Source organism: Mya arenaria, chromosome 14, assembly GCF_026914265.1.
Source record: "Mya arenaria isolate MELC-2E11 chromosome 14, ASM2691426v1".
NCBI classification, from domain to species: Eukaryota; Metazoa; Mollusca; class Bivalvia; order Myida; family Myidae; genus Mya; species Mya arenaria.
This window is the reverse complement of record NC_069135.1, coordinates 1,332,809-1,355,730: the sequence shown is the minus strand read 5'-3', so window position 1 is coordinate 1,355,730 and position 22,922 is coordinate 1,332,809. Positions and strand designations below refer to the sequence as shown.

The window sequence follows — 22,922 nt, the reverse complement described above, 5'->3', positions numbered from 1 at the left end:
GGCGTATGTTAATCAAAGTACACATACTTTTTAACTTGGTCAATTCTTTTATAACAAAGGTCTGTTATTTGCAGTTTCAGAGAAGATTTTCAATGATGTAATTATATACTATATAGAAAACCTGTCACCTCTTTTTCAGGGGAGCTTTAAACCACAGGGCCATACTTTGAACACTCTTTGTAAAAGACATCTACATTGTACACGTACGTCAGACTGCATGCACAATGCTATTAGGAAGTAGTTTTTATTTGAAAAGTGAAGAATTATTTTCTCACTCTTAATTAGTGCTTTGTTTTCAATTAATATAAAATGTTACCATGATAACTTAGTGCTGTTGATAATTATTATGCACTGCCTTCTGTCTCATGCTATTCTTATTACTGCTGCAGACTTTTGTACAAAGCAAGTTGAGTAGACTAAGATGAGATGAATATCGTTTATCAAGTATGAACTATTGAAATGTCTTTTAAATACAATGTATTTAAAAGACATTTCAATATTTCATACTTGATAAACGATATTCATTATATACATTGACCATCAAATTTCATAACATGGTGTCAGCAGTTCATCACACTGCTTGTAAGAATGGAATACCAATCATAATCATATTCTTTATTATATACCCATCATCAATCCACATGCAATACGTATCACAAAATACTTTAACCCATATTCCGCTCCAGTGCATTACGGCCATATACCACTCTTGTGACGTCACGTCATAACAAGTATAATGCGCAATATTAAATTGACCAATGAGTGCATCCTTAAAATGCAATTTATTATGCAAAGATGTGGCTAATAAGTGATCTAATCAATAATGTATATAATAAAAGGATTATTAGTACTGCGTTTTGATCCGGATATGGCGGAATGTCATATTCGATTCTGGTAGTTTTTTTGTAGATTTTGATTTTACTCGGCTGTGCCTTGTGAAAACCGAATCTGCAAAAATCTACTTGAGTCGAATACAACCTCCTGGATGAAAACACAGTACTTATAAACCTATTATGTACAAAACCTGTTACCCCATGGACCGAGCATCTTTAACCCACATGGCCATTGTAACTTTGAACAATCATTGTTTGCATGCAGTACTTATAACCCTATTATGTACAAAACCTGTAACCCCATGGACAGAGCATCTTTAACCCACAGGGCCATTGTAACTTTGAACAATCATTGTTTGCATGCAGTACTTATAACCCTATTATGTACAAAACCTGTTACCCCATGGACAGAGCATCTTTAACCCACAGGGCCATTGTAACTTTGAACAATCATTGTATGCAGTACTTATAACCCTATTATGTACAAAACCTGTCACCCCATGGACAGAGCATCTTTAACCCACAGGGTCATTGTAACTTTGAACAATCATTGTAAAAGACAACTACATGTCAGACTACATACAAGATGCTAAGGAAGTAGTTTGGAAAAATGAGAATTATTTTCTCCGTCTTAATTTGTATGCATTAGATAACTCAATAAATGCATGAGTTGACCATTCATATATTGTCCTCTGTCACTGTCCTGATAGCTCCCTATCTCAATAGTTGCAAAAGGTTGTAGGTTCATGATTCCCTGGCCCAATATGTCATACAGAAAGAAGATGTTGAATGTAGAATCAAGAAGTTTTCTTTTCAGGCACTTCAAATTGAATAGTACTGGACATTTGGAATGCAAAGAATTTGTTGGATTCGTAGGCAACATGTATCAGGTGTTGCAGTACATTTGGCAAATACTTTCACCACTTTTTTAGGTTGCTAAATCAGAGTTTGATAATTCTGAAAACTAGATGTGCCTTTAATTGCAGTAATTTGAACTCATAAAGTCGATTAAGCTGGTTAAGCAATACTGCAGTTCTTTGGTATGGGGATTGCTTTATTTACTTTAATAAACAAACATTTCTTGCGTTGGATAGTACAATGTATCTTTGATTTGGATTATAAAGTATAACTTATATAAATAAATATATATTCTTAACTTTTAATATGTAATTAGACAATTAGTTAATTTTTCATCCGCGCACCAAAACCCTGAATCTGAATACACAAGCTAATGCATCAGTCAATTGTAACCATGCTCCCCCCCCCCCCGGTCCGGGAATAGCGGGGAATTCCCGGCCCTGCGGAGATAATCTGGTGGTTAAGCCCCCACCAAATGCACCCGCACCCAAGGGACATTAGGTTAATAGGTTAAGCCCCATCCACACTGTATTTTCCGGGAAGACCCGGCACTGCAAGGCCTACTGAAAGGTAAGAACATGGCTATCCCCGGTAAACCCCCGGATGTGGGAGCCGTGGTTTCAATTGACTGGTGCATAATGATCCTTGTGATCCAATCTCATGCCAAGACGATTTCTGTTCTAACATTGCCAGGTTAGTTATTCTTAAGCATAAAAAAGCCTGGACAGTATTTGAGAAAGACTGTTGTGAGGTTAAATCTTCATTACTTCACTATTCCACAACATAATTGGGTGATAATGGAACTTTATTGAATATTTTGATTTTAATTTTGTTCCCTATACGCCACAAGTCAACTTAATAATACAAATTAATTCAATTCTATCTCCACAATATTCGGCAGGGCATAGTTAAATAAAACTCAAAAGTTACACTTGTAAATTATATAACCAAATACCTTTCCCTCAAATATTTCACAAATTTATATTGATATATCAACAACAATGTATCAACATACTGTATCTCTGACTGATTATTGATTTTCATTCTTGGCTAGAAAACAAAAAGTGAGCACAAAGCGTTTGCAGAAAAAGAACTTGTAAAGTATGCATCAGTCAATTGTAACCCCCCCCCCCCCCAGTGAACTGCAGGTACTTTGACCTTCTGTCCAGCCAGTCCCCGGTAAAATCCCTGCCCCCGCGGGAACGAACTGGTGGTAAAATCCCGTGAATAACCCCGCACCCCGGGGATCTAAGGTAAGAGCAATTCCCTGATATAATTTGCGGGAAGACAAAACCACCGCAATCTCCCGGCATTGCGAGGACACTAGATCAGGCTTCCATAACTTTAATGTAGATATTTATTTTTTATGTTTACAACACATTGAACAAGTCCAAAAAGGTAATAAATAATGTATTCGCTGAAGTTCTTTAGCTACGAGGACACCTGTAAGGTTTAAACACAGCACTTCCCCATCACCCGGTATATCCCCAAGGCGCCGTGGTAACAATTGACTGGTGCATTATACGAGAGGAAATCAAAATTGAGCAGGCAAGATTGTTTTACCTACAGCGATGGTTTATCACAATGTCATTGAACAAAATGTACTTACACTGAGAGTAGCTCCAAGACTTTTCTATGCACATAGGTAAACAATCATCTTATTCATAAGCCTGATGCTGTGCACATATTAATACATTTGGCTTCATTTAGAATGAAACTTCATAAATAAGTATGCGCATTTTTGATATTTTTTATCATCATTTTGCAAAATTGAAATCACTTGATTTTATCAAACGAACTTGTGTTGCTTGAAAATTTACGTGTCAAATTAAAAATGCTACCCACGGTAAGATGAAAATAAATCCGTTTGATGGTGGTAATCATTCAATGGCGGCTTTATTGATAAATTTCTTCAATAAACCACGTATGAAATTCACATCATCAACATCCGGAAGTAGTGATAACATACATGTCTGAATCATTCGGCCGCTCTGATCAGAGTAAATGAGGTCAATACAGTAGACTGGTACCCTGATTTACTTTTCCTCAAAAATATAAAGTTATACAGGTACGCGGCATATGGGTTTTAGTTAACATTAATAGTATATTTGAACAATAAATACCAAAAATCATGTTTTGTTTGAAAAAGTGCTTAGTGCCATGCAATGATTAGTTAAAAAATAAACTTTGTATCGAAAAGAAAATATCACGGAAACATGCAAATTATGTCCAAAAAAAGAACAGGGACCGACTTCGGATTTTTTTTATTAACAATGGATATCGTTTTTATAAATACATACCAACATTCTATACAAAGGATATTAACAATACTTTTTAAACAAACTTTCCTGGTTGTTTTCTACTTAGACCGCACACTTTAGTCGCTTTACGTATGAATTCACAAGACATTTCGAATGCGCGATGGGCACCGCGGTTATCTGCTACTGGTTTCTTTTCGTATAAAAGAGAAAGAGGGTACCAGTCTATCAATACAGAGCATTGAACGGGAAAATTTCGATGCGTACTTTTCCAATATGTTCATACTCTTATTGCATGTAATCTGACCGTATGCAAGAACGTTCATGTAGTTAACCCGATTAACTCACTCGCTACGTATGACTTTCTTGTGCTTCATTAAAAGAACATACGGTTAGCTTAAATTGTTAGGAGAACTATTTTTATTGGATTTTTTTCATTGTAATCAGTTCCGGTACTACTTTGATAATTCAAATTCGCTAACGGCAATCCAATCAAAATACAGCGTATGAATACATTACGTCAGTGAACCCCCAGATGCGGCTTGAAAATGCAGACATCGCGGTTATGGCTATGAACTAGGCCACAAGTGCCCTAGTCCAAAAATAAGGCGATAGCGGACTCCCACCACATATGTTTTTGTTGTGCCCGAAAAAAGGCATGATTTGTTACCATGGTACCATATTAACATATGGTGATGAAGCTAAAGTCTGATAGCGGTCACCTCCCATGCCGATAGTGGTGTTCGTGCAAACAGAATTGGAAGCTGGTGAACCCGGAAATTATTAGGGGTGACTAGGTATGCAAACCAAAACAAATGACTTAGATGCTTTTGGGGGGTACTTGCTGATTTTCAACTTAAAAAAGTTAAACTTTTAAATACAATGTATTTTTATGATTACATCCCCTTATTTAGATATAATTATTGGTTAAACCAATAATTATATCTAAATAAGGGGATGTTATCATAAAAATACATTGTATTTAAAAGTATGATATTTTCAAAATGTTTTGCACTGTGTAGAACTTTTCATTTCCATTTGCTCCAAAAATAAAATGCATTTACAGTTTTTAAATGAACCCAAACAAAGCTCAAACATAACTGTATAAGAGGGAGGTTACTAGGGAGGTATACACTGCAGAGATATAGTTCTTCAAAAGCGTGCACACTTGGCTATCCAAAACTTTCAAATAAAATTATCATTCATTAAATAATTTTAAAACATAGATTTTCATCATTGGAGGCATGGGGGAACAACAAGTCACAAGGTCACGGTAATTAAACGTGTGATCGACATCTTTATCTTTTGAATTCCATTTACTTCCATTTCTGATCAACAATAAATACATTGGATAGATAAATTCATGCCCCTGGCTTTAACTGTTGCAGCAATTACTAATTCATGCATTTAACATTTCGTGACCATAGTCACCACGTTAGGTAACTCTTCCACCACTGAGTGAGTTAGAGTTATCATACACGTAACGTCGTCATTGTTCACGTAACATTCAATTGTCAACGTCGAGACGTCTCAATAAGTGAATGACACTAATTGACAATAAGAAACACAATAAAAAATCAATAAAGCTTTCTCGTTAAAAACATGTTATATACACTTCAATTTTCATGTAAAAATAGGGCAAAAAATAAATAACATACACGCAATGTTTGAGCGCAAATGAAATTTATATGGCACCCGACATGGTAATTAGGGTTACTTGTCTGGCAATATTTGTACATGCACGGACACTATTATATTATGGCCTTACGCCAAACTCATCACTGACTTGGAGTCATACAGTATATACACATACGCATTTAATAGCAAGTTTACAGATAATTACAGAGTTATGCAGACGCCTGCACACGCCTTTCGGATGCGGGGGCCGCCTTGGTGGGGGATCATTGCTATCGCGATCCAGAAGCAATGTTTCCGGTTACCAGGGAGACTGGAAAAAGTGTACAAAGCGTAGGGAGCAGAAAAATGACATGTTATCACGATATTATTTTTATTCTGTAGCTGGTCCAGTGGATATTTTTGTTTTATATACCGTGTATATAGATATATGCCAAATGCGAGTATGAGTGATATTAAATCATCCATATACATCGACATAAATATATTAAAAGCCATTAGCATATCATTTCATACTTTTTTGTATAAATAGCCATTTACACAACCATTGATTATATGTGTTCTGTTTTGCCACTGTCCCATTGCAGGCCTTCCGGTGACCTTAAGGACCAGTCCTGCACTTCACTGTACGGTATATGTATATGATAATAAATAATCACTGAGTGCAAGAAATCAATATCTGATTTTATATTTACATGCAGTTATTGAGTTATTGCACTAAGGTGACAATATATTAAAACAGAACTTCATTCGTGCGAAGTGCGTGTTTGATACTTTGATTGTGTATATAGTTAGAATTTTGGGATTAAGTTATTGTTTAAGTGTACATATTTTTAACATTCTGTATTCAATTCTTTATAATATTTTTAGTTTAACTGACATACTGTACTACTATTGCGAAACGAGATATTACAATGTATACGTTTATTAGTCTCCTTGGCACGGCGTTACGCGGGAGTGTTATCTAGCGTACATAAAATTAGGATTGTGGATGCTACGTATATATATATATATATATATATATATATATATATATATATATATATATATATATATATATATATATATATATATATATATATATATATATATATATATATATAATTGAAACACGGTTTCGGAATATAGCTTTCATTGGGATGTACCTTGATAGTATGTCATTACAATGACAATACATAAACATATATGTTGATGAGTGTGCGTGGTTAAGTTTGAATTACTTAAATGTTGCACTCCGACTTATTAAAAGTCGAAGTTTTATATTCAATCTCATGAAAATATCTTAAGCTGTTGCAGTAATTACTTATTCATGCATTTCGTGATTATAGTCACCACTTTAAGTTACTTTTCCACCACTGTTTGAGTCAGGCCTAACATACACGTAACGTCCATTTGTCAACCCCGAGGCATATACGTAAGTGAATGAGACTAATTGACATGACAAATATAATACAACTGATATAAAAAGCTCATGCCAATTACCATCCTTATTTAATACAGTATACTCTAAGTTTTATAGCGTAAATGTTACAAATTAATGAAATTAGATTAATAAGTAAGGTATACATGTTCATCTAAACAAACTTTGAGCGTATACGTTACAAGTCATGTAAACATATTCAAACATTAAAGCGAAGCTTGAGCGCGAATGAACATCACAGGACACTTGACATGGTAATAAGGGTCATTTATCCACCAATATTTGTGTACGGAAACTATTAGAGCATGGACTAACGTCAAACTCATCTCTGACTAATTGCTTGAAGTCATAGTGTGTGTGCAATACGGACACAGTGTAGTGTTAGCCTCGGTGAACGCACTAAAGTTGACTAATGAACAAAAACAAACAAAGTGTAAGAATACATGTTTTGATGATAATACTGGACAATATTGGGATTTAAGTGTTCATTTTAAATAAGAATTTTCTAGATGAGTTTTAAAATGTACACCATGGCCATTCTAATGGGCATTTGTTTGTTAATTTCAAAAGGTATGTATTTATATACGCTTTTTTGTTACGGTTATAACTTTGATGCATGTTCGTTACGAAGAGTATCGTTAATGTATTTCAATGAATATACACATAATACGAGCCGTTATATTTCAAGTTTAAACTATGATATTATTTAAATAATGGATCATATGGATTTACAATTGCTTGATCATTCGGAGCTCCTCGGCCATTGTTATCGAAAACAACCTCGGATGTATGCCGGTACATCAGTTGAAGTAGTTCGTAAATTTTTGAATTATATCATTTATGAAATGAAGTGTTTTAGAATTGTATTTATTGATCTAAGTTTAAATTGATTGTCAGTGAAGTATATTATTGCGAACATAATTGAGATTTCCAAGAGTAAAGTCATAAAGTTTAACTGCTAAATAAAATTACTACGCGATCTACTTGCAGCGGACTTAAACGTACCTCTTTTTGAGTATGTAAACCGTCCAAATACATCCGAGGTTGTTTTCGATAAAAATGGCCGAGGAGTTCCGAATGTTGCTTGATAAGATCAGAAATCCTCGCGCGCTTGTTTCAACCAAGGGACAGGAAGTGTATGGAAACGCTACGTGAACTTCAAATATTTAGGTTTCATATTATTGTCATAGTATTGTATTTACGGATTGTACATCACTTTAAAATACTGAACTATACAAGTCATTACTTGTTCCGGTCAATGCCGTTTACCTTTTGTGACAATTATTCCCATTTCTTATCACTGTTATCATCTTCTCTGTGTGTAAATCCTATAACCTGGGACGATTTGCATTGCATTTGCCATTTTGATCAATTCCATGTATAACGTGGCAGTTTACACCAGTCTAAATACATTTATATGCTGTCCGATAGTTAAGAGATCTATTAGTGAAAAAACAACAACATGATATTGCGCTGTTTCAAACTGTGACAATATCAGTTTAACGAATAACCCCCGAAGTTATTAGACTTGCTGTATAGTTTTAAAGGGACTCGCTCATGTTTTTGGATCAGATATTAGTTTTCTTGGTAATGCATCTGAAAGCACCATTTTACTCTATGAAACCGAAATTTCAGAAAACAATTAAACCTTTAAACAATTACGGCGCATGGACTTTTACAACAGAAGGTAGATATTTTGGCATTTTAAGAATAACATTTATCACGTGATGATGAGCAAATCACGCTACAACGAATCGCTGAATTCCGTTAGTAACGCTTTTGAAAACTGTGGTCTTACAGGACGATATTTGAACGAGTATAAAATTTCCTAAAGTGTTCTAGCGGTCAGAATCTTAATGAATCTTTATTTCGTCACAAAAAGAAGTGCATTTTACAGAACATGAGCAAGTCTCTTTTCATAAGAATACTGCTCTTACTATATATTGTTCATTCAAAGTTATTAGCATGCCAATGTATTCAATACATATTTCTCTTTCCTGTTCGGAAACATGATAAGTGATATCTCATTGAAACATGCATACATTTATATATATATATATATATATATATATATATATATATTTCAGCCCAACCTGAAAGCGACGATGCGGACGATAGGTAAGTCTCTGTCTCGTATGTTAACACATAAATGACGTACAGTTCATTTTGAATACTGTGTTGAAGCCCGTTAAGCAAAATCACTTGTTTGACCAGTAAAAGATACAAAAATCTTTATTTAAAGTCGGGTGTATGGTATATCACAAGAAACTTAGCTTGATAAGCTTCCGACATGAAGCCAGTAGAGGCCTCGACTTTAACTTCATTATAATTTTCTTAAATCATCATTGTAGGAAATTTATACACGTTTTGTTTCCATAAATTTGACTTTTAAAATAGAGACTGCCTTTCTACTGTTACACAATACAGATGTTATCTAGAAATAAATTATTTTAAATTTTAGACTTCAAGTTATTTGTGTCTAAATCAAACATTGCATTCAATTAATAATAATGAACTAAATAAATGCTTTAAATGTACTTGCATTTTTGCTACGTATCACCATGTTCCATGCTATTTCCATCTGATTATCATGTAAGGCTTCTGTATTATTATCGTCTGCTTCTGCATACTTGCAGAAGGGCCATTACTAAGGGAATATGCGACATTGTTGGCGTAGCCTTGATGTCAGACGCTGTCATCTAGTTGCGTTGTCAATGTTATGGTACAGATGCTGTTATCTGGTTACGTTTTCAAAGTTATGGTACAGATGCTGTCAACTGGATACGTTGTTAATGTTATGTTACGGATGCTGTCATCTGGTTGCGTTGTCAATGTTATGGCACAGACGCTGTCATCTGGATGCGCTGTCAATGTTATGGTACAGACGCTGTCATCTGGTTGCGTTGTCAATGTTATGGTACAGACGCTGTCATCTGGTTGCGTTGTCAATGTTATGGTACAGATACTGACTTTCGGCAATTGCGTTTATCAATTGACGAACGCAACATCTTCGGATATGTTCGGATCGCAATTCATCGCATAACAATATACATGAAAACTATTGATCTTGTTATTGTTTGTATTGTGTCAGCAGGTCCCGTAAAATATAAATCAACTTTTTAGAAAGTGTTTAATTATTGTATTCTAAACGTTTTGTTGCCAAAAAAGTTTCAATTGTAAGTCAAAAGGTGATTTCAAGTCATTGATCTTTTCCCGCGTTATTGTGACGGCATTTGAAAAAAAATGTTTACGGTTACAGTCGGGTCGCTCTATTCACAGAATGGGTAAAGGAGAATTACTGAAAGGTTTTCCTAAATAAAATGAATTATTTTTAAAACATATTTAAATAAAATAATAAACTATTATATATAAGAAATGAATTGAGGGGTTGATGTCATTATCGGGGATATGAACGCAATTGGGCTGGTACGCATGGAGTCCTTCGGATTAATTCCTTAAGTATATTGTTATGGTACAGATACTGCCATCTGGTACGGATGCTGTCATCTGGTTACGTTGTCAATGTTATGGTACGGATGCTGTCATCCGGTTACGTTGTCAATGTTATGGTACGGATGCTGTCATCCGGTTACGTTGTCAATGTTATGGTACGGATGCTGTCATCCGGTTACGTTGTCAATGTTATGGTACGGATGCTGTCATCCGGTTACGTTGTCAATGTTATGGTACGGATGCTGTCATCCGGTTACGTTGTCAATGTTATGGTACGGATGCTGTCATCCGGTTACGTTGTCAATGTTATGGTACGGATGCTGTCATCCGATTACGTTGTCAATGTTATGGTACGGATGCTGTCATCCGATTACGTTGTCAATGTTATGGTACGGATGCTGTCATCCGGGTACGATGTCAATGTTATGGTACGGATGCTGTCATCCGGTTACGTTGCCAATGTTATGGTACGGATGCTGTCATCCGGTTACGTTGTCAATGTTATGGTACGGATGCTGTCATCCGGTTACGTTGTCAATGTTATGGTACGGATGCTGTTATCTGGTTATGTTACTGAAGTTATGGCACAAGTCTTATCTTCTCGTTACTTTGCCAAATTATTGGGCTTATTCTATCACCTCGCCACCTTGTCAAAGTTCAAAGGTTACATCTACTTCTTCATGCTAAAAACATGTTGGTATTGCCATGGTACTATTTAATTCATCCCGTTTTTTGTGCCAAAAAAAGGACGTACACTTAGCTTTAACGTTTATCTTGCTATTCTTCGAGGTTCATACCACTTAAGAAGTGAATCTATGTTTGAGACTCGACACTCTAAACAGCAAAGTTTAACTGCATTGTAAATTGCTATTATTTGCTATTACAAGAGCTATATATACTGGTATTTTATTCCTGTTTATTATTCTGTCATTTTTAAGAATTCGCATTTCTGAGCCCGGCGTTATACCCCCATCACACTAGACGAAGACTTGCACCACGTCTAATGCGTTCTTAATACGCGCGCACCACATCCAATGCGTTCTTTCCACGTTCTTACCACGACCAGGAAGATTCACCACGCGCTTACGAAGTGCTTACTTATCACGTCCTCATTACGTTCTTATGACTTGAATTTATTTGTTAATATGATCAAGATGGAATTACCGTGTTCTTTTAATAACTGGTCTATTTTTCATTCATATCTAGTGTTGGTAAAAATTGAAGCTATAGAGGAGTTGAATCCCGTATTTATACATGATCCCTGTTCAAAACATGACAGGACGTGGTAAGAACTTGTCACAAACGTGTCTAAAACGTGTTAAGCACCGAAGAAACGTATTAACGTACCAAGAGCGTTGAGAGGTTGTGGTGAGAACTCCATTTACGTTGTCAGAACGCAATGACAACCTAGAGGTAACGCTATGAGAACGCTGTTCAATATTTCCCGTCCAGTACCACACTTGCACTACGTCAATCAAGTGCCTTCAATGTTTTAGACACGCCGTCACTATCTCCATGTCGTCTTTACTACGTTCTTATTAAGTTCCTTATACGTTTATTTTGAACATGTTTAAAGTCCGCTCACGCCCTTCACGTCCATAAAGACCATATCACGTCCTTATCGGTGTCTACTGCGTCCCTTCTACGTTGACCAAGTTTTGACTGCGTCCTGCCAGATTTTTGAGGACGTAGTGGGAACGTGTGATGGGGCATGAATAGTAAACACGGCTCCCTATTACAGTACATGTACATTACTGTTTGTACACTGTTGAATGCTCAGTTCAGTCAAATACCAATGCAAACTGTGCTTCATTTTGCAGGAAAGCCTGTACCACGATATGCTTCGAAACACAAAACACATACGGAAGATGTAAGTTCGCCTTGAAGAAAGTATCAAACGACATCAACGTCTGTTATAAATTAAATTTCAGATGCAAGCCATAACAACCAAACATTGTACAGTTCTAATGCTATTTTATGAAATCGTAGTTGCTAAGAAGGGATCGCTCGCTTCGCTCGGCGGAAGCGTCTTAGCGGTCGAAAGAAGACTCATTTTATAATTCAACGAGGTACGAATAGATCGTTATTATTGAACACTAATTTCCACAATATTTCATATTTCTGTACATTACTTAATATCACGATACTATGAATTTAAACCATGATAGTACTTTCAGCCCAATTACCGTGCCTTACACCGGACAGAAACACCAACAACGACATCTGTCAGAAATACTGTATGAAGGTGTGTACGATTTCTGTTAGTACTTAAGTAGTTCAGTGCTATTAATTGTGATTCACAAGAATGGTAGCATGTATTGTCCCATTTACTATGATAAATTCGTGTAACGTAAAAGAAGTGTACGAATTTAAAGCAACAAAACGGATTCTCTCTGTCGGTGTTCTTTCTTTAGCATTTTTATATCATTCAAGAGCAACTTATATATATATGCCTTTAGACAACTTTAACACTTTCGACCGTCTATACTCGTGTAATGTGATTGTAGCACGGAAACCAATGTTTTGCGAGAGACTGCACAACATACGATAAAGAAAGATCTGCAAAATCCCAGCCAGCGGACACCACAACTACGACAACTCGAGCTGATGATGGTAATTGGCTAATACATTACAAAAGGTGACAGGGATCTGTGGCTGTTCTGTTATTTATACAGATGAGATTTATTGTACCGCTATTGTATTTTAATCGAGTAGTTCCTGATTTAAGGAAGCCTTTTCCTACTTGAGTTAATAACAAGCTTCAACAACCAGACTCGACATAGCTTCACAAGGAACTATTTTACACAGTTTCAATGGTTCATGGTTTGCTAAATGCACTGTTTACGGATTTTTTTATTTCGAAGTTTAGTGCGACAAATCACTAAGAGTGTTAAAACTAAGATACTGTCGACTGGAACCCTTCAATAAATGCTGATATATGCTCAGATTTTGTCTTTGAAGTATTTGTATAGGTAATTATAGGTAATTAACTAGACAAAACTGAAAATAACATGCTGGAAAAGAACATACATTTATGTGTTCATATTTCAGAGGTAGGGGGCAAAAAATATCATTCAAAACAGGCGTTCCTGTCAGTATATACAATTGATTTCAACTATTATTTTATCATTCAATTGCACCCCTAGCTGTGCTACGCTTGAACGCTTAATTTCCATAAAAACCTCCAAATAAATAATAACCTACATATTTCGCATTGTTTTGATGTTGCATCTCGAATTATAAACTTCGATGTTATTTCAATATGTTGAATAAATAGGCACTAACATCATTACGCAGGTTCTCAGTCAGAGCAGAAGAATGCTAAGGGTTATCCACACCAGGACTGTCCGCCTCAGGACTGTGCGGCCCTCCACGAAGGATCGGGTGTGAGTGTCGGGGCGGCCGTGGGGCTCCTTTTGATCGGGTTGATGGTGGGGGCCATGGCAACCGCGGCTCTTTGCGTCTGCTGTCCCTCCGTATATGCGTGAGTTAATCAGACATTATTGTTTCACGTAGCCGATGTGCATTTTCCCATTCCCGTATTATTTTTTTTTTTCATTTAATAGCCATAGCCTCAATGTATAGTTTTATATTGAATGGCGTCTGTTCCATTTGTTTTTCATTCAATTCGTCCAATGGCATGAGAATAACATAGTGTGAAAACATTCGGAACACCTCGACCATTTTTCATCGAAAACAACCTCGGATGTATATGGAATAATTACAATGCTGGAACTTAACTGCTAACAGTTTTTACATACTTTTTGTTTTCCAGTAAGGCATACGCCGTTAGGTCAGGCACGAAGGAAACAGGCCGCGCGAATATGGAAGATGGAGAAATCGTGGTGAGCATACATTGCGATTACATGCGGTATATTTGCCCGGAAGATAGATACTAAAAACTGTATTTATTTTCGAAATTGCTTTTATTGCACGTACATGCGCAAGAGTGTACACACGCGGGTTAAACCTCAACCTCAAGTAAAGAAAAGTCAAAGGCCAGGAAATGGTCGAAACAATCCACCAAATGGGTAGGGAGTCAGTGTCAAACAATTTTCCTAGATATTACTTTGATGGTTATCTTGAAATTATAATTTTTCATTTAATGTTTCGTATTTATTTTTATAGAATGCCACAGCGCAAAAATCCCGACCCATGCCGTCTGCGCCGCTCGCTACTCTGCCTGCTGACATCCGGTCAACACCCACAACAGCGCAAAATGCCAACTGTGTCCGACCTGACTCCCAGCATATTTACAGCGAGTCGATGGATCTATCGGTCGGTAGCACAAACACATATAATGCACCCGGCTACAATCACGCCAACAACAACTCGTCACTTGCTCCAGTGACTTCACCGACATACGGATACAATAAGTTCGCCAATGACGTCATACCGGGCACGAGCATTTCGACAGTCGCAGATAGCGCCTACCAGCCACTGAACGCGGACAGAAGCCAGAATGCGGGATACAATCAGATACCCGCTGTTAGGGATGACGGTGATTTACGGAGCCAGGAGCACACTGATCCCAGCGGATCTCACCAATATTTTGTGCTTGAAAAGAACGGTGCAATGGGCAGTACGGAAATTGGTCTTCGTGATAATGATATCGGTGACCCACATGACTATTTTGTGCTGGAAAAAAGATGATTAAAGCGGCAATACTGATGTGATTCAACCGTACAAAACATTAAATTATGTATTTATCCACATAAAACTGGATACGATTTACAGAATAGAACAGAACAGAACAAAAGTTATTTCGTTTTAAACAATTCAAACACATATAATATACAATTGGATACGATTGACATGAAATCCTTAGGGAGTCACTGATACTATTAGGTAGACTGTGGTGAGATTATTTGCATAATATATATAACTATAACTATACAATGCAAAGTCTGTTGATGACAAATTATGTGCAATAATTTTCAGAATGTGTCACGTGTTCTTGTTTGATTGTACTTACATGCATTTTAATTTAATATCTAACATTAAATATATATCCAATTTGTGTTTTGGCATGAATGAAACTTTAGCGGTTTAAAGCTGTACTCTCACAGATTGAACGATTTGACAACCTTTTTTTTGTCTTGAAACGAGCCAATTTTTGCTGACAAAATTTCGATCGCAGATATTAATATTTAAGTTCAAAAATTGATGTTTATACATTTTTCTTAAACCGTTAGTATGGTTTAAGCCATAAAACATTTTTTTTAACATAAATATGAAAATCTGCGATCTGACTTTTTGTCAGCAATCTTTTATCATTACGCAAAAATTTGCTTTTTCCAAGACAAAAAATATAAAGGTTGTAAAAATAGTGTATCTGTGAGAGTGCAGCTTTAAATGAGTAAACCATAAATAAAAAATAAAAACGTAATGAAGGACATTGGGAAGAGGGAGCTCGGTAACCATAAGGGGGAATTTGCATATGTACGAAACTGGGTATAGGTAGCTCATTTACAGTCATGACCGAGGAATGTGTACATGTGCGACACTGGGTATAAACAGCTCGGTGCCCGTCATGACCGAGTAATGTGAATATGTGTGGCACTGGGTATAGGGAGCTCGGTTACCGTCATGACCGAGGAATGTGTATAAGTGCAACAATGGGTATAGGGAGCTTGGTCACCGTCATGACCGAGGAATGTGTATATGTGCGACACTGGGTATAAACAGCTCGGTGCCCGTCATGACCGAGTAATGTGAATATATGTGACACTGGGTATAGGGAGCTCGGTTACCGTCATGACCGAGGAATGTGTATAAATGCGACAATGGGTATAGGGAGCTTGGTTACGTCATGACCAAGGAATGTGTGTATGTGCGACACTGGGTATAAAGAGCTCGGTGCCCGTCATGACCGAGGAATGTGTGTATGTGCGACACTGGGTATAAAGAGCTCGGTGCCCGTCATGACCGAGGAATGTGTGTATGTGCGACACTGGGTATAGGGAGCTTGGTTACCGTCATGACCGAGGAATGTGTGTATGTGCGACACTGGGTATAAAGAGCTCGGTGCCCGTCATGACCGAGGAATGTGAATATGTGTGACACTGGGTATAGGTAAATCGTTCACCGTCATGACCGAAGAATGTGTATAAGTGCGACACTGGGTATAGGGAGCTCGGTTACCGTCATGACCGAGGAATGTGTGTATGTGCGACACTGGGTATACAGAGCTCGGTGCCCGCCATGACCGAGGAATATGTAACTGTGCGACACTGGGTATAGGGAAATAGTTCACCGTCATGACCGAGGGATGTGTGTATAGGTGCGACACTGGGTATAGGGAGCTTCGTAACAGTCATGACCGAGGAATGTGTATATGTGCGACACAGTGTATAAACAGCTCGGTGCCCGTCATGACCGAGGAATGTGTATATGTGTGACACTGGGTATAGGGAGCTCGGTCACCGTCATGACCGAAGAATGTGTATATGTGTGACACTGGGTAAAGGGAGCTCGAATACCGCCATGACCGAGGAATGTGTATATGTGCGACACTAGGTATAGGGAGCTCGGTTACCGTCATGACCGAGGAATGTGTATATGTGTGACACTGGTTATAGGGAGCTCGGTCACCGTCATGACCGAGGAATGTGTATATGTGCGACACTGGGTATAGGGAGCTCGGTTACCGTCATGACCGAGGAATGTGTATATGTGCGACACTGGGTATAGGGAGCTCGGTAACCGTCATGACCGAGGAATGTGTATATGTGTGACACTGGGTATAGGGAGCTCGGTCACCGTCATGACCGAAGAATGTGTATATGTGAAACACTGGGTATACGGCGCTTGGTTACCACCATGACCGAGGAATGCGCATATGTGCGACACTGGGTATAGGGCGTTCGGTTACTGTCATGACCGAGGAATGTGTATATGTGTGACAATGGGTATTGAGAGCTCTGGCACCATCATGACCGAGGAATGTGTACATGTGCGACACAGGGTATAGGGAGCTCGGTTACCGTCATGACCAAGGAATGGGTATATGTGTGACACTGTGTATAGGGAGCTCTGTACTCTTCATGACCGGGAAATGTGTATATGAGCGAAACTGCGTATAAGGAGTTTAGTTACCGCCATGACCGAATAATTTGTATATGAGTAACACTTGGTATATGGCGCTCGGTTAACGCCATATCAGAGGAATGCGTATATGTGCTACACTGAGTATAGGGCGCTCGGTTACCATTATGACCGAGGAATGTGTATATGTGCGAAACTGGGTGTTGGGATAACGGTTACTGTCGTGACCGAGGAATGTGTATATTTGCCACAATGGGTATAGGGAGCTCGACCACCGTCATGGCCATGGGGTTTGCATATGTGCGACACTGTGTATAGAGAGCTCGGTTACTGCCTTGAGAATGTATATATGTGTGACACTGGGTATAGGGAGCTCGGTTACTGTCATAACCGAGGAATGGGTAAAAGTACGATTCTTGGTATAGGGAGCTCGGTAACCGCCATGACCGAGGAATGTGTATATTTTCTACACTGGGTATAGGGAGATCGGTTACTGTCATGACGGAGGAATGTGTATATGTGCGACATTGGGTATAAGGCCCTCGGTTACCACCATGACCGAGAAATGCGCATATGTGCAACACTGGGTATAGGGCGCTCGGTTACCACCATGGCCGAGGAGTGTGTATATGTGTGACACTGGGTATAAGGAGCTAAGTTACCGTCATGACCGAAGAATTTGTTTATGTTTGACACTGGGTATAGAGAGCTCCGTCAGCATCATGACCGAGGAATGTGTATATGTGTGACACTGGGTATAGGGATATCGGTTACCGTCATGACCGAGGAATGTGTATATGTGCCACACCGGATATAGGGAGTTCGGTCACCGTCATGGCCGAGGAATGTGTATATGTGTGACATAGGGTATAGAGAGCTCTGTCACCATCATGACCGAGGAATGTGTAAATGTGCGACACCGGGTATATGGAGCTCGATTACCGTCATGACCGAGGAATGGATATATGTGAGACACTGGGTAAAGAGAGCTCCGTCACCATAATGACCGAGGAATGTGTACATGTGCGACACCGGGTATATGGAGCTCGATTACCGTCATGACCGAGGAATGGATATATGTGAGACACTGGGTAAAGAGAGCTCCGTCACCATAATGACCGAGGAATGTTTATATGTGTCACACTGGGTATAGAGACCTCTGTCACCATCATGACCGAGGAATTGGTATATCTGCGATAGTGGGTAAAGGGACATCGGTTTTCATCGTGACCGAGAAAGGTGTATCTGTGCGATACTGGGAATAGGGAACTCGTATAGGCAGCTCGATTACTGTCATGACCGAGGATTGTGTATATGTGGGACGCTGGGTATAGGGAGCTCCGTTACCGTCATGACCAAGGAATGTGTATATGTGGGACGCTGGGTATAGGGAGCTCCGTTACCGTCATGACCGAGGAATTTGTATATGTGGGACGCTGGGTATAGGGAGCTCCGTTACCGTCATGACCAAGTAATGTGTATATGTGGGACGCTGGGTATAGGGAGCTCCGTTACCGTCATGACCGAGGAATTTGTATATGTGGGACGCTGGGTATAGGGAGCTCCGTTACCGTCATGACCAAGGAATGTGTATATGTGTCACACTGGGTATAGAGACCTCTGTCACAATCATGGCCGAGGAATTGGTATATCTGAGATATTGGGTAAAGGGACATCGGTTATCATCGTGACCGAGAAATGTGCATCTGTGCGATACTGGGAATAGGGAACTCGTATAGGCAGCTCGATTACTGTCATGACCGAGAAATGTGTATATGTGCGACGCTGGGTATAGGGAGCTCCGTTACCGTCGTGACCGAGGAATGTTTATACTTGAGACACTGGGTATATGGAGCTCGGTTACCGTCATAACCGAAGAATGTATATATGTGCGACATTGGGTATAGGGAGGTCAGCTACCGCTCTGTCACCGCTATAACCGAGGACTGCGTATAGGTGCGACACTGTGTATAGATTACTCGGTTACCGTCGTTATGTGCAACGCTTGGTACAGGGAGCTCGGTTACCGTAAAGACCGAGGAATATGTATATGAGCCACACAGGCTATAGCGAGCTTTGTCACTATCATGACCAAGGAATGTGTAAATGTGCGACACTGGGTAAAGGGAGCTCGGTTAACGTCATGACCGAGGAATGTATATATGTGCGACACTGGGTAAAGGGACCTCGGTTACCGTCGAAGGGGAGAAACGTACATCTGTGCGACACTGGGTATAGGGAGCTCTTATAGGGAGCTCGATTACTGTCATGAATGAGGAATGTGTATATGTGCGACACTGGGTTTATGGAGCTCGGTCAACGTCGTGACCGAGGAATGTGTATACGTGCGACACTGGGTATAGGGAGTTTGGTTACCGTCATGACCGAGGAGTTTGTTTATGTGCGACACTGAGTATAGGGCTTTCGGTTACCGTCATGACCGAGTAATGTGTTATTGTGCGACACTGGGTATATCGAGCTCCGTTACCGTCATGGCCGTGGAGTGTGTATATGTGCGACACAGGGTATAGGGAGCTCTGTCATCGTCATGACCGAAGAATGTGTATATGTGCTACACTGGGTATAGGGAGGTCGGCTACCGTCATGACTGAGAAACGTGCATCTGTGCGACACTGGGTAATGGGAGCTCGTATAGGGAGCTCGATTACTGTCATGACCGAGGAATGTGTTATTGTGCGCCACTAGGTATAGGGAGCTCCATTACCGCCATGAACGAGTAATGTTAATGTGCTACACTGGGTATAGGGAGCTCGGTTACCGCCATGACCGAGAAACGTGCATCTGTGCGACACTGGGTAATGGGAGCTCGTATAGGGAGCTCGATTACTGTCATGAACGAGGAATGCGTATATGTGCGACACTGGGTTTATGGAGCTCGGTCAACGTCATGACCGAGGAATGTGTATACGTGCGACACTGGGTATAGGGAGCTCTGTCACCGTCATGACCGAGGAATGTGTTATTGTGCGACACTGGGTATAGGGAGCTCTGTCACCGCCATGAACGAGGAGAATTTACATGTGCTACACGGGGTATAGGGAGCTCGATTACCGCTATGACCGAGGAATGTGTTAAGTGCGACACTAGGAAAAGGGACCTTTGAGATATATTAGGTCGAGGGGAGATACAAGGTAGGATTATTGTCCTTGTGTATTAAAATTTCTCTGCCTTCTAGCTTTATTTAAAGTTTCATTTTAATCTCTTACGTATTTTCCAAGATATGGCCCAGACTAGCACAAATCATGAACAAGAGGGCCATGGTGGCCCTAAAACGATTACCTAAGCGAAGGGCCACAACTCTGTGATAAAGCATCAATAAAAATGTTGCAGTTTAAACATATCTTTACTGATGACGATGCCTTGTTTTATTTTTGTAAAGGGACATGCAATGAAGCTTCCTGTAAAATTTCATTGAATTTGGACTGGTAGTTTCAGTGATGTTTTTAAAGCAAAACAGGAAGTAGGTCATTTTGTTGTTGTTGATCAATCGTGACACCTTGTTGTATTTTTGTAGAGGGTCACCCAAGGAAGCTTCCTGTAAAGTTTAAGTGAATTTGGACTGGTAGTTTAAACAGGAAGTTGGCCGATTTGTTGATGTTGTTGTTGATCAATCGTGACCCCTTGTTGTATTTTTGTAGAGGGCCACCCAAGGAAGCTTCCTCCTAAGTTTCATTCAATTTCGAGAGGTAGTTTCAGAGATGTTTTTAAAAGCAAAACAGGAAGTCAGCCATTTTGTTGTTGTTGCTGTTGATCAATCGTGACCCCTTGTCGTATTTTCGTAGAGGGTCATCCAATGAAGCTTCCTGTACAGTTTCATTAAATTTGGACTGGAAGTTTTAGAGAAGATGCTTTTTAAAGGAAATTAAATTTGGCCAGGTAGTTTCAGAGAAGATGCTTTTTAAAGGAAATTAAATTTGGCCAGGTAGTTTCAGAGATGTTTTTAAGCCTTTGTTGACGGACGGACAGACTGACGGACAAAGACCGACCACAATAGCTCACCATGAGCACTTACTGCTCTGGTGAGCTAAAAAAGGTTTAGGGAAGATCTCCATAAATATGCTAGATAGGATTTTGCACTTCCTCTCATTGCAATCTATCGATATATACCGGTACCTAGTTTTATTTCAATCTCATCAGTAGTTCTGTTATTCTCTGGACAAGAGTGTGCAAGCACTAATTATGAAACAAGAGGCACATCAGTGCCTGTGCTCCACTGGCCAAAAGGTTCAAGCAAAGACCACCTAACGAACATTTTCGTCAAGTTTCATAGAAATACAATCATCAATTTTTGAGGAGAAGTTATTTAATTTTTTTTTTACTTTAATAGCTCTGGCTGCCATGTTGTGCAGTGGACCGAAATGATTTGGGCAATTTGAGTAAAGGAGCACCAAACAAACATTTCTGTCAAGTTTTATCGAAAAAAGGTCATCGGTTTCGACGACAAGTCGTATAAAGTTTTTTTTATTTTTTAGCTCTGGCAGCCATGGTGTGCAGTGGACTGGAACCATTTAACAAATTTTGGTTAATGACCACCCAAGGAACATTTCTGTCAAGTTTCATCAAAATCTGATCATCGGTTTCTGAGGAGAAGTGGTGTAAAGGTTTTTCCTATTTTTAGCTCTGGCTGCCATGTTGTGCAGCGGAACGGAACCATTTGGGCCATTTTGTCAAAGATTTTGTTGAGATGACCCTTGTTATTAAGTCTCATAAAGATTATGTCAAAATTGTGACGCAGGCAATTTGTGGACTGACGATTGACTAACATGTAATCTTGTCTTGTCATATGACAGGCGAGCTAAAAATTACAAACCATTGTTTTCCAAATGGAAATGGAGACGTCGTTTGCTTTGTACAAAGGATCAGAAGATCGCAAAACAAGCAAAGAAATAAACCTTGGAATTGTTCTTTTTTGTTATCACTTGATTTATCAGAACTGCTATATAATCATAATTGTGGTAAATCAGTTTCAGACTGGTTGTCAGGTGTACCCACACAGCACATGTCATGTGATACCTAGCAGGAAAGATGGCTTTGGTTTATTAATGTTTAAAAATTATTTAAAGATGCTATACGTGAAAAATTAAGACATTTTTTTTTCTATTAAAGGGAGGTAATTCAGTAGTAAAATGTAATCAAAGCTATTAAAGCATGGCATTTCTTTTCTAACCATGTTGATATTATTACAGTCTATTCAAGCAAGATGCCTTTTGTTTTTACATAGTACCCATAGGTTCTGAAAAACAAGGAGCACTATTCCCAACAGAAGGATGTCACTCCCTATCACTGTATGAGCATCATAATAAAGAAATGTTTACTCAAACTGCAAGCTGCTCAATTGAAATAGGTATTTACCTCAAGCATACAGTTTTATAATGTGGCAAAATAGTCGGACTACTA

General features: G+C 38.9%; 1 protein-coding gene across 1 annotated transcript; it reads left to right on the top strand.

Moving 5' to 3' along the window:
* The first annotated feature begins 7,229 nt into the window (after positions 1-7,229).
* LOC128215785 (uncharacterized) lies at positions 7,230-15,404 on the top strand. Its single transcript, XM_052922354.1, has 8 exons — positions 7,230-7,574; positions 9,092-9,122; positions 12,278-12,327; positions 12,635-12,702; positions 12,965-13,070; positions 13,755-13,941; positions 14,233-14,302; positions 14,586-15,404. The coding sequence occupies exons 1-8, from the start codon at positions 7,514-7,516 to the stop codon at positions 15,108-15,110; spliced, it is 1,098 nt and encodes a 365-aa protein (XP_052778314.1). The 5' UTR covers positions 7,230-7,513; the 3' UTR covers positions 15,111-15,404.
* Positions 15,405-22,922: the final 7,518 nt, after the last annotated feature.

What these genes read in the sequence shown, in the direction of transcription:
- LOC128215785 (XM_052922354.1), top strand. Translation starts at nt 7,514, where the DNA reads ATGAGTTTTAAAATGTACACCATGGCCATTCTAATGGGCATTTGTTTG. An exon ending in AGCGACGATGCGGACGATAG is followed by an intron (nt 9,123 to 12,277) that starts GTAAGTCTCTGT and finishes TTCATTTTGCAG; the next exon opens with GAAAGCCTGTACCACGATAT. An exon ending in TGCTGTCCCTCCGTATATGC is followed by an intron (nt 13,942 to 14,232) that starts GTGAGTTAATCA and finishes TTTGTTTTCCAG; the next exon opens with TAAGGCATACGCCGTTAGGT.